Source organism: Bos taurus, chromosome 7, assembly GCF_002263795.3.
Source record: "Bos taurus isolate L1 Dominette 01449 registration number 42190680 breed Hereford chromosome 7, ARS-UCD2.0, whole genome shotgun sequence".
Taxonomy (NCBI): domain Eukaryota; kingdom Metazoa; phylum Chordata; class Mammalia; order Artiodactyla; family Bovidae; genus Bos; species Bos taurus.
The window spans coordinates 51,044,042-51,056,882 of record NC_037334.1 but is presented as its reverse complement, the minus strand read 5'-3'; the positions used below and the strand labels follow the sequence as shown (position 1 = coordinate 51,056,882).

Genomic DNA, 12,841 nt, shown 5'->3' with positions numbered 1-12,841 from the left:
AGGCAGATTCTTTACCTTCCGAGCCAGAGGAGCAGAGGGAGGGAGGCCTAGTTAGCAACTCCGGGTTTCAAAGCAGCCTTGGGCTCTAGTGAGGTGCCGAAGCTGCCCCGTTCCCCATGGCATCTGGGCACAGGCCAGCAGGGCATTGATGAAAATTCAGGGGGAGGCGTTTACCAGCCCCACAGACAAGGTCCAGTCAGTGCTCCCAGCTCTCCTGCCTCTGGCCTCCAGCTCCCTCCTGGTTATGACCTTGGCCAAAGGTGCCCCCACCTCACAGCGTGATAACGGGGGCCACACCTCCTTCACGCTCTCCCCTCAGTGGACAGCCATGCACTCCCTGGGCTCCAGCTGGCCTCCTCTGCCGGCATTCGTCTTGGTCCACCTTCTACCTGCTGCCATCTGCCTTCCAGCATCCCCCATCCTGGATCTCAAGGGACAGTCCCCAAAGAAACAGCAGGTCCCCTGGGAAGTTCTTGGTCCAGACTCAGCCCCTCATCCTCTCTTTCTGCCTCTAGGACAGTGTCACAGACCCTGGGAACATTCTAGCCTTGAAAATGCTCTGAGCACTTAGGAATAGATCTAAAGAAATGTGTAAGAGTTCTGGAATACCTTACAGAGATGGCCCAGCCCTGGACCCCCTCCTCTTATCCCCTACAACACACACACGCCAGGCCTCTCATCTTCTCTAGCCCCTTGGACCCCCAGACCCTTGAAAGGACCCAGCATTGTCACTGATCAGCCCTGGCTCCTGACAGGAAAGGTTGCAGCCAACCAGGGCAGGTGCTGGGGCTGGGGAGGGCTGTGGAACCCAGGACTGCAGTGCCAGAGCTTAGTGTGGAAAAGAGAACAGCAAGCTATAGGGTTCCTGGGGACCCCTGCCAGCAAGGCTGTAGGACCCTCTGGGTCCCACCCAGCTGAATCTGAGAGGAGCAGAGTGCAGGAGCCTGAGCCATTGTGAAGATGCTGTCCTATCACCCCTCAACCAGGACAGCTGGGGTTCACTGCTTAGAACCTGAGCTCGGTACCCAGAACTGCCACCTCCCCACCTTAACCCCAGCCAGGGCTCTTGGAACCAATTTCCCTGACTCCCTGGACCCCCAGGAGAGGGGAACCACTGGTGGGGATGGCAATCAGGAGGGCAAGTCCTCAGAGCTGTGCTGGAGAAGGGCAGGGGGGAGGGGGGCAGGGCAGAACCCAGAGGCCATTCTGAGGGTGGGTGAGCCGGGAGGGAATGGGGGCAGGCCTTCTGGGGTTCCTGATGACACCCTGAATGGAATGGATGGAATAAAAAGGAGAGAACTTAGGAAACGGAACTCACGTCGTACCATTTGTGCTGTTTGTTTACTTTTTTATTTTGATTTTTTTGCATTTCCGCTTAGCTTGGATAATGAAACTAAACTGGTCAGTTTCATTCCAGTTTCGACAAAAATCAGTTTTCCTTCCTGGTTTTCTGACACTTGTTGTTGTGTATTGGTTCCGAGCCCCGCGGGGAGTGTTGAAAAGCGGGCACACTCCATCCCTCCTGTTTTTCTAGAATTCAGAGCCAAAAGAAACAGTGTCACTGATACTGAATTTTGTTTTAAAAAGGAAAACTTAGGGGGATTTGAAAATGGGGGTCCAAATCACGGTGACTGCCTCCTGTCTGGGCCAGACAGGGGCCTCCGCACTTCCTCTTGCTGCTTTCTCCTCTTCTCTCCGTGTTTTTATAGAGCACGGTTGGTGCGTGACTCTTGGGGACTGGTTCAGGGGATGATGACAGAACAAGACTCTCTTTCCAGCCCTGTGCACATACCAGTGGCATGCCTCCCCTCGCCATCCGCCCATCCCCCCATCCCCCACGCCCGCGTCCAGGTGATCCCTCATCCCACCCCCATCTGCCTGCTCATCCTCTCCACCTCCACCCCCCTGCCCCCCCCCCTCATGAGGCCAGAGACGCTTCACTCCCTCCAGTGCCCAGGGCACACCCTCATCCCTCATCCTCCCCTTCCCCTGGGTGAGGGCAGCACACATGGCATTATCCCCAGGCTACCAAAAGGAGAAACTGAGGCCCGGGAGGTGGGGTGGGAACCAGGGAGGCAGAGTCCCAACCTCTCTGCACCCATCCCAGGCGCAGCCCGTGGGCTCTCCTCTCTGCCCCTCTCTCACCCCTGCTCTTCTCCAGCCCTGAGCACAAACCTTCCCGTACTCAAGGATAATGGCGTGGGGCTAAGGGCCAGGAAGCCTGTACCCCATGTCCCTGAAATTCAGGGAGTCGATCCCTGTCTGAGTGGGAACTTACCCACTACCAGCCAGCCATGCCAAGTTCAGCCCCTGCTCCTGGTTGACAGGCTAATGTAGCCTGTTCCCTGTTACCAGGTCCTGGGAGCAGGGTGGCAAGGCTGTTGGCCACCCCCAGAGCCTTCTCCAGGGATGCCCCCAGCCTCCCGGATGTGGCTCATCCTCAACAAATAAGGCTAATGAAAGGAGCCAGGGCACTACCCCGTGAGGTGCCCACCTCCCACCGCCTTCTCCTTTGTTCAGCCAGCAGGGAACACACTCCCAGGGCAGGAAGGGTAGGACTACATTGCACAACTACAGAGGGCTTTTCTGTGTTGTAGACAGTGTCCACGGTACCACCTGGAGTTGTGCAACTCTGTGGCCATGAAAAATAGGAGGATATGGTCGGGGTAGTCCAGGCTGGGTATGGGGCCAGGAACACAGGGATGTACCAAATTATCCTCCATGTCCAAGAGCCACAGGAAAGCATCCTGGCTCTCCGCAATGGGAATAAATTCCCCTCTGTCCCCTCCTGCTCCTGCACTCCCCATTCTCTCTCTTACACAGATGTGCACACACACACACACACACACACACACACACATATACAGGTTTCCCCTGTCTCCAGAGCCGGGCTAATCTCAGACGTTGGACACAGTCAAGCCTCTCTCTTATTCCTTTAAGGATTCCAAGAGTCATTTTGGCAGCTTCCTGGGTCTATATCTTCCACCCCCAAAGGTGCTTCCACTTTGGGAAAAAATCACTTCTACACCTCTCCTCCCATTCCCAAGTGGAATCAGTTTCTGAGAGTTGAGAAAGGAAAGCTGAGCCTGAAGCAAGCTGAATGGAAAGCCTTAGCCACTGCCTCCATTCTCCTGGGTTGGGATGATTGGGAACGAGGGCAAGGGGGTCAGAAAAGGATGTACTCACAAAGTTGTAGCTTCCTCTTCCAAAGCACCCTGTTCAACAGGATGAGGATGCATCAGCTTCCCTGGTAGGCTCCCCTCCTCCCTTCTCCAGACACCCCCTCCTCTACTACCGCTCTTTGGCCAGACATACCTACATACACACTGCCCTACTACAAGGACCAGCCTCCTGCCTCACCTGAGGGAGATACCCTAAGGCCCACAGAGACTCCAGCTGTCTGCTCATCAACCGCTTCCCATCCTCCAGGCTAGATTGGAGGCCACAGGGTTTTTGTAAGGGACTTTACAGCCAATGGCCATCACCCCCTGTAAGTTCAAGGGGCTACTGATGGTTGGTATACACTAAAATGCTAAGAGGTATATAGTACATTCACCTCTTGGGGAAGTTTACTGATGAACCGTATTGACCTGTTACTAAGGGGACACTGGTGATGGGCTTACCTAATTTCCTAAATTAAAGAGGCAGAAGAGCATAGAGCCATCTTTGAGTAGGGGGCTAGGGGCGGGGGGGTCAGTCTGGCCCTGTCTGTAAGCTTCCCTTAAGTACCTGGCCTTGCTGGGGTTCAGAAGAGCATACAGGGCTGGGCATGTCTCCCAGAAATCTGCAAGACAGGAAATCACTTGGAGGGAGAAAGGCAGCTAGGGAGCAGAAGGAAGTGGACCTTGGGGGTAAGGACAAGGTCAGGGAGATGGGAGTGGGTGGTTCTATGTAGGAGGCAACCAGGGAGAATGAACTCCCCCCAGAGCCAGGCAGTGACAGAGGAGCAGGTCATGGGGAGAGGGCAGGTGTCCCACGCAGCCAGTTGGCCCCCTGATGTGGAAGAGGCTTTGGGGTGTCCAGGGAGCCCGCTTTAGTCCCCCAGCATCAAGATTCTGGCCATCCGAGACCAGATGCCCCACACCAACCCTGGGCCCACCAGCTTTGGGATGCTGGTAATTCAGGCTTCTCTCCACCCTCACTTGTCCCCCACTAAGCTTTCCCCATATATACTGCTCCAGAGAAGCCTTCCCCAAACTGCATGTTCACAATGATTCCTCAGAAAAATGACTTCCAAGGTCAGATAAGTTTTGAACAAACTGGAAAGTTCAGCTCTTTCCTCCTAAAAAATTCCTTACGGCCTTTCATATACTAACGTGCACCGCAATTCTACCAGGAAACCAGGCAATGGATTTCCTCAACTTGTTTGGCCACAGAACCCCTCTTCGAGAGAACAGATGAGACATCTCCAAGGCCCCTTTTGTTGTGGGCGCACAGTCTAGGAACAGCATTCCCATTCTCCTTTGAGCTTTCTGGAGGCTGCTGCATGGATGAGAAATCCCACCCAGGGCCCTGGCGAGAACCCTTTGGTAGGGCCTGGAAGGAATGGCTCCCCAGAACTTGGTATTCCAGAAAGCTCCCAGCCTCCCAACCCTCCCCACCCCACACCCCACCTGCTGACTGTCTGGCACCAAGGGGCTACAAGTCTGGCTTCATGGGGCCCCAGGCATGAGACTTCAGAAGGGAAGTCTCAAGGACCATTAGGACCTTTAGGCAGTAAGTTCCCAATTTCCCCCACCCAGCTTCCCCAAACCATCTTTTCCCTACCCCCACCCCTGCTTCCCCACCACCTGGAGCTGCATCTATTAGAAAGATTTTGAAGGAGACTTCTGAGCCCTCCACCCAGCCCCGACTCCAGCCCCTCCAGCAACGAGTGTGCCCCAGCGCTCGACTTGGTTTTCTCATTCATCACTGTGCACTTTGATTTCTAACCTAAGCCTCGCGGATGATGCCAGTTTGTTCTGTGATTTTTCCCCTTTTCCTTCTCCAGATGTCCAAACGGATTCTTCGGACAGAGATGTTTGGAGAAACTGCCTTTGCGATTGTACATGCCAGATCCTAAGCAAAGTATGTTTGAAGATACAAACACAAGTCCCTGCTCCTTAGAAAGCTTCTGGGTGCAGTCCCCCCCACTCCCCCTCATTGTAGGACATAGGGCCAGGGGTGCTGGTTGTTTTGATCTTTGGCTGTTTTTGGTTTCCTTTTTGTATTTTTGGTTTGTTAGTTCTTTTGTTTTGCTTTTTCATTTTTGGCCTAATCCTTGGGTTTAAAGTTCAGGGCTGCAGGTAAGGGGCAGAGTGGTGAGGCCGGTACAAATGGTTAACAGTGGCAAGGAACCCAACTGGCATTGGCAGGAGCCTGTGCCGGGGTGTTGCAATGCCTGTGTCTTGCTATCCTGGCTCTCTCTTTCTGGTTTTCTTTCTTTTGGTAGGTGTCCTGTGGGATACACCGGGGACAGGTGTCAGCAGTTCGCAATGGTCAACTTCTCCAGTATGTCTCTTTCTTCTATTTCTTTCCTTCCCTGCTAACTGACAGTTCTTCCCCACCCCCACCCCCCACCCCGTGGGAAGGATGGGGGCCTTGCTTTCAGAGACTGGGGGAGGGGAATGCGGGGGTGTCCTCTCAGTCCTCATCAGACACCTGTGCGTCTTACTGAGCCAAACTTGGGTCTGCTCGCCCAACATGCAGCAAAGCTAACCTACCAAACCAGGTTGAGGGGAAAGAAAGAGTAGCGCCTGTTGCAAGGGCGACAAGCAGAGGACTCCAGGGAAGGGATTTGAAAGACTGTGGGCGGATGGGGTCATGAGGTATGTGTTCAGCTCGTGCTCAGTCTCTGACTGGCTGGTGGCAAGGGAACAGGGTGATGCTTCAGGAATCTCAGTCATCAACCTTCTGGCTCCACTCAGCCTGGGCCTGCGTAGGGGTGGTCATCACCTGCTGGGGGTTTTAGTATCTGAAAAACAACTCAAGGGTATACCAGAGGTCCCAGACTTTGTTTTATGGCTAAACTCGTATTATTTTGTCTTGTTTGATTGTTTTCCTTGGTTTCTGCACTTTCTCACTTCTCTGATTAAATGTGCTCTTTGGAACTCGATGAGAAAGCCCTAGGAGGCTAAAGCCTTTCTACAAACAAGAGGCAGGGGTGACTGGGGAGTCATTCCTGGGGAAGGACCTACAGGGCCCTGCTCAGTTTCATGCAGAGGAGACTGATACAGCGCCTGCCTCCTCTGCTTGGGCACAGTCACACTGGATTCTCTTTGCAGCTGGGCAGAGCCAGGCTCAGGTCTCTTCCTCACCAGGGGTCAGGCAGCCTGGCCAGGATGGGAAGAAGCATTTGCAGAGCCCTCACCTGCCTCTGAGAGCCTGTTTGAAGATGTCAGGCTGTTGGGGGGCTGTGGGGCGCAGGGCTAGGCAGTGAGTGTGTGCCTGTGTGTTTGAGAGAGAAACAAGTTCTCAGAAAGCCTGCCTTTGGATCTGGGATCTGGCCAGAGTTTGTTTTGGTTTGATTTGGGGAGATGGGGAGAATTGGAAAGGAGGATTGAGGGAATACAGGCCCCAGGGCAGGGGTTTCCATGGAGACTAGAGACATCTATGTGGCTAAATGTTGGTGGAGGAGGAGGTTATTATTTGTTGCTCAACATGGACTTCCCTAGTGGCTCAGCAGTAAAGAATCCACCTGTAATGCAGGAGCCTTGGGTTCGATCCCTGGGTCGGGAAGATCCACTGGAGAAGGAAATAGCAACCCACTCCAGTATTCTTGCCTGGGAAATCTCAAGGACAGAGGAGCCTGGCGGGCTACAGTCCATGGGGTCGCAAAGAGCTGGACATGACGTAGCAACTAAACAACAAAGATTGTTAAAACACAGAGGGAATAAGAAACAGAGGGGTAACTGGCGACTCTCTCCAGGTCATCTCTGGTCTGAGTCCCCACCCAGAACTTCATTCCCTTCCTCTCTTCCGCTTCTGAAAGTGGAACTTTCTGGTTTGCAGTGTGTTGAGACTAGTGTGAGCCCTGGAGCTGGGGGATGAAGCCATGACTGTGGCGGGTTTTATCTGGGGCTGGGAGCAGTTCCTCCGAGCACTGTCAAGTGGCGGTGGAGCAGAGCAGAAAGCCACGGACTGGCCGTGGACTCCATCTGGGGCCCAATGGTCCATGGCCCCCATCCTCCAGAGCACCCTAGGCCCCTGATCAACCTACCACCCACCTCCTCCTCTCCAGGGAGGACAGATGGATCCCCTGAGGAATTCGAACTGGATTGATGGTGCCTGGCATGAAGGGGCTGAGGGCAGGACCCAGGGGGTCGCTTAGGCAGCCCTTGGAAAAAAGAGATTTGGGGCTCAGGATAGAGAAAGGAGCCTCCCCACCCTTCTCAGACTGTAGCGTGAAAGGCTAGATGTTCCCCCTGACAGGAACCTGGAAGCCAAGATTTGAAGAGGAGAGTGGAGGCGCCAGGGAGGTGGGGGCTGGTCAGCCCAGATGATCAACTATCTTAATAGAGTGTTGGGGGCAGCTCTCTCCCCAGTCCCCTCCCATTCAAGGCCAGGGAGGAAGGCCGTGGGGATAGGAACTGAACCTGTGGGCATGCGGCCCAACAGAATTCTCCTGAGCCCAGGCTCCAGGACCAACTGCAGAGTCAGATCAGCCCTATTGGAGGACTGCAAGTCAGGAGGGTAGAGCAGCCAGTCAGGGCTGACGACCAGGAGAGAGACAGTGGAGGGCCTTTTCCTTCTCCCCCTTCGGCCCAGAGCCTCCCTAGCTTACGGGACTGTTCTGGACAGGGAGTCCCAGTGCATCCTGAATCAGAGCAGTGGAGCCTCCAGAACTCGGCGGCCGTCCAAGCTTTCCTGCCAGCTGGGCGTCTTCAGCTTTCAGCTCAGATCTCCTGGGAGGGTCAGCCGGGCTCCAGGAGCCCAGGAAAGACTCTGGAAATGCAGCCTTTCTGCCTAGTGTTATTGAGATTCTTGCTGGCACCTTTTGGTAAAGGATTTATAGTCTTCAAGCACTTCGCCCGGAGCACTTCATGCACTGCTCTATCAGATAATTATTGAGAAGGGAGTGTAAAATGCTAACTTAAGTGTTCAGGCTTGGATTCAGAGGGACCTGAATAATATTGCCAGCAGCTAAGCTTACTGTTCTGGGGGCCTCGTTTAACCTCTCTGATTTTCTCATCTGTAAAATGGGGATAATGGCATCTATGCCCTTAGGCTTGCTGTGAGGATGAAACGAAGGGAGACACATGACAGGCTTAGTCGAGGACCTGCAGTTGTTGCTTGAACAAAGCCAAGCTCTTCTCCCAGCTACTGCTGGCCTGGGGGTGAGGGCCCCCCAGAGGCTGACTCTCAGCACATCCTGAGCAAAGTGTCTGACCTTCCCGCTCTGTCCAGACAGCCTCTAGACCTGCAGCCACAGTAACTTCCCCTTCTTCCCCTGACAGCCCCTCCACTTCCCAAGAATCAAAACCTGTGCACCTGGATACCCCTCACATATAAGAGCACAAATCTGCACACACACTCACAAACACACGAGCACATGCCTGCACTCACACGCCAACACACACGTGTGCTGACACCTGCTCACACAGGCACACACACACGAGCACATGCTCTAGGGTCCACATCAGGACCTCCTCATCCAGGAGCCTGAGACTGTGTGTCTCAGGGCCTGTCCAGGATGGAGACTTTGCCTGTTGTCTGATCAGCCAGCCCTGCTGGGAGTTCAGCAGCAGGTGACCATGGTTACTGGTCATTATGCAAATTTCTGTCCAGTAGGACCTGTCTGTGACTTGGTGGTGTCACTCTATGCTGGCTGAGTGGCAATCAGTGAATATGATGAGCAGAAGACTGTTTGGTTTTTTGTTTGGTTTTTGTTTTGCTGGGGCTGACATAGCTGCAGGCCCCTCAGAATCCACCCATGGGGCAAGGGAAGCAGGGCTGCCTTCTAGGGGCTGGCCAAGCCCTCAGTCACATAACCAGCACTGGCCTTTGGCTCAAAGGGAAGGCCAGTCAGGAGCCCCCAAAGCTGCTGCTATACTGCTTGGTTCCCAGAGGAGTGATACAGGAGAAAACTCTTAAATGACTTTGGGAGCCCTGCTCACTTCTCCAGGTGGTCGTTGTCCTGAGGACTAGCCAGTCAGGCCTGCCCAGGGACTCATTGGGCAGGAATAGCCATGGCTTAGGCCCAAGAGATCACAGACCTGGCCTCTAGCCTCCTTTCTGCCTCCAAATTTGCTGTGTGACCTTGGGGCACCACTGGCCCTCAGCTGCCTCATCTAATACAAACACCACCACAAGTAGTTCTCTCAGCCTCTGGGGTGCCGTGGCCAAGTGGGCTCTTCTCTCCCGGGAGCCTGGGTGCATATCCAAATGCTGTGAGCTCTCTCGAGCTGCCTGGAGGGTCCCCGGGGCTACAGGATTAGCCGCTCAGTGAGAGCTGCCCCTGAGGATCCCTTGAGTCTGTCAAGTTTGTGCTGCTTGCTTAGCACAGCTGGCCAGCCCAGGGAGGTCCCAGGAGGGGAGAGGACTCGCTTTGTTAAGAATTCCTACCTCCCAGCAGTACATGTAAGACCACAAAGAGATCACCCTCAAAGTCAAATTTAACAGGAGTTCCCAGGAGGGTTCATGTTTGGAAGAGCTGGGGATCATGCTTCAGGGGTGTGGTCGCTGCATGGAATCGGGGGATCAGAGCCCCAGAATCTTCCTCAAGGCTCTTTCAGTCAAAGCTGTCCTGCTCGCCTGCCCTTTTCCAATGGCAGAGCCCTCTGGACTCCCTGTCATGGAGCAAAGGAGAAATCCAGGGCTGGACACACATGCCCATGCTCCCCTCCCTCCACAGGAGATGAGAACCTCAGAACACAACTCCACCTCCTCCTGTGCTCTGGGGGAGCTTGCTCTGCACATGGGGAGGCCATGGAGAGGGCCTGGCCCACCACCTTGCCCTCTTCTTCTCCCTGGCTACGGGCACCTTTGACACATGAGGAAACAGAGACTGTGACTCGCCCACGTGCACACAGCAAACGGGACAAAACAGAGACTTGAAGCCCACACTCAGATGCTGGCTGCTACCTTAGAACGCTAGGTGTACTTTTCAAAAGCATTGGAGAGATTTCTGGGCTCCCACCCCAGAGCCCAGTTCCGTTGGCCTGGATGATTCTGAAGCACAGAGGAGTTGCAGACCTTTCAGGGATCCCGTAGCCAGGCCTGATCCCCACTCAGCAGATGAGAGACTGAGAGCCAGACAGGCAGGGCACTCTGGGGTCGCACAGCAGGTCAGTGCCAGAGCTGATTCCTGGGTGGGCCCTCTTATCCGAGCCTTCGATATCCTGGGCATCTACCTCGAAGGGCCATGAGATTGCACACTCACAACATGATCCCACTTCAAAGAGCACAACTGGCTGCCATGCAGGGGGCACAGGTGTTCTACAGGTGGCACGCCTGTCTCTTTCTCCAAGTTGAAGTTTGCTTTCCTAACTAGTGAAAGTAGGCTGACACCCCAAGGCCTCACCCCTACAAGTTTCTAGGATGTTGGGGGTGTCAGGTGGAGAAGTGACCTGCTCCCCTCCCCACTCCTGCTCCCCACAGACTCTGAGCCTCTATGCCAGGCTCCTAGTAGGTGGGCAGGCCAGTGAGGCCCGAGGGGACAGGACAGGGACAAGGGGCCAGTGTGAGTACCCTCTGCGCTCGTTCTGAACAGAAAAAAGGGCCCCGTGAATGAGCTCAAGCAGAGCAGGCTGTCTCCAGGAGGGGCTGGCTCTGGAGCTGGGAAGGGGAGTACGGGGATGCCTCTGACCCCTACCCCCCACTCACTTTCCTCCCCGGGGACATCTGCCAACTGACTTCTGCCCCTCCCCACCAGGTACTAACCCCACAGCTCATCTCTAAAGAACCCGCCCTGCCTGCTGAGCCTAACCCTTCTTCTCCCTACCCCCCAGCAAGGGCTCTTGGGGGCTGGGTGCCAGGGAAGGGGCTCAGGAGGCCGGGAGGGGACCCCACTAACCTGCCTTCACCTCACAGGCTGCTGCTGGTGTCTGAAGAGTCCTGACCAACGTTTCTCTCTCTCTCTCTCCTGCCCTTCCCCCATCTCTGTCTGTATCTCTCCCTCCATCCTTTCCCCCTCTGACCCTCCTCTCTCCTGCACTGCCAGAGCACCTTGGATTTGAACTAAAGGGTACGGAGCCTCTATGTATGGGTCAGCACCATCCACACAGCCCCTCTCCTCAGCCTCTGACACCATGTGTGCTGGATGTTGAGTTTCCTTTTCCCCAAAATGGAAAAGGGAGGATTTCAGAAATCCCCCTGTCCCTGCCAGGATGTTCTGTAGTAAACTACGTGGATGTGGGGGACACGAGAAAAGCTTATGCATGGCAGGGTGCCCTGGGGTTCAGACTGTGCCCAGTGTACAGCAGCGCCCCCTTGCCTGGGGCTGATCACCATGGTACTCAGGGGAACAGGCCCTGTGAGCTGTATGCAGCCCAGTGGGTTGGCCAAAAAGCCAGGTCCCTCGAAGAGTTGGTGTCCAGAAGCCACGGAATCTTGCTTCGGAGAACTGTGCAGAGAGGCAGCCCTTTCCATTTGACTTTAATCCTCCTTCCTTTTCCCATTTCCATTTCCATTGCTTTTCATTCTGCACCAGGCTGGCAGCTGATAACACCTATTTGTCTCTGCCCCCTGCCTCATGTTTGTCTGCCAGGCTTTGCCATCTGCTTGAGGCTGTTACTCCTATCATGATCTCTCTCCATGAGGGCACATGTGTTTGTCTATGGGCAGCACCAGCGAGGGTCTAGGGTGGGCTGGTACCTCCTGCCTCCCAGCTCAGAACCTTACCTCCCTCCTGTGACTGCCCTCTGGCCCCTGGAAGATGCCCTGGGCAGGAAGGGACTCTGAAGTCCATCTTTCCAGCTCTCTGGCCTTGTGCTGGGAGCCTCCACCCTGGTCCATGCATGTTATATAGCTGAAGAGAAGCAGGAGCTCAAGAGGGGTTGAGGCTTCGATGCAGTCAGACCTCAGATGTGTGTGGAGCTGGCAGTTATGAAAAAGCTGTTCATGTGGCAGGTTGGGGGAGGCCCTAGTTCCCCTGCCACCTAGCCACCGTCAGCTGTTCTCAGAAGATGGAGCTGAGAGTCTATGTGTAAGAGTATGTCTGTCTGTCTATCTGCTGTGATGGGGTGGGGAGGAGAGGGGTCAAGTCTGTGGTGTCCGTGTGATCCTGCCAGGGGACACAGGGGTGAATCTGTAGGTGTGTGTGTCTGTGTTGTCATGGGGGTGCTGATGTGTTTACACCTTGTTGGATCTCTCAGTGCAGGGTGTGAGCACACGGAGGGGTGCAGTGGGTGCAATCTTTGTTGTTAAGAGCTGAGCATGAGCAGTGGGTGTGGAGGCAAGTGTGAGCATCTGTAATGTGACTGTCTGTAAAGGTGGTCTGTATATTCATTCACTCACTGACTCAAAAACATCTCCTGAGCCCCAGAGTTGGCCAGACCCTGGGGATCTAGCACTCAGAGTTGCTGCGCTCCTGGCAGAACAAGCAAACAAGAAAGATATCAGGTGGTGGTAAGCATTATACATAAAATACTGGGTTGGCCAAAAAGGTTGTTCGGATTTTTCCATAAGATGTAATAGAAAAACCCAAATGAACTTTTTGGCCAGCCCAATATAAGGGAATGGGACAGTACCTAGCCAGGGTGAGGACTGACTCTAACTAAGTGATCAGAGAAGGCTTGTCCAGTGAGGTGACGTTTGGGCTAAAACTTGACAGAAAGTAGCCAGCCCTGCAAACAGTAGGTGGGGGTAGAGTGTTTATGGTGGGGATACAGCAAGTTAGGGATGACGTGGATGGGCCCGCCTT

The 12,841-nt window shown here is 54.5% G+C and overlaps 1 protein-coding gene across 4 annotated transcripts in view; it reads left to right on the top strand.

Moving 5' to 3' along the window:
• The window catches only part of NRG2 (neuregulin 2), a 195,289-nt gene that overhangs the window by 169,131 nt on the left and 13,317 nt on the right, over nucleotides 1-12,841 (top strand). For 2 of the 4 annotated variants that reach the window (XM_024995210.2, XM_059888752.1), the window contains exon 5: nucleotides 4,991-5,067. In XM_024995210.2, coding sequence (XP_024850978.1) covers nucleotides 4,991-5,067 — 77 coding nt within the window. Of the gene's footprint in view, nucleotides 1-4,990; nucleotides 5,068-5,431; nucleotides 5,491-11,140; nucleotides 11,165-12,841 lie in introns of all 4 variants that reach the window. The other 2 variants (XM_003586310.6, XM_024995211.2) reach the window with 2 other exon arrangements.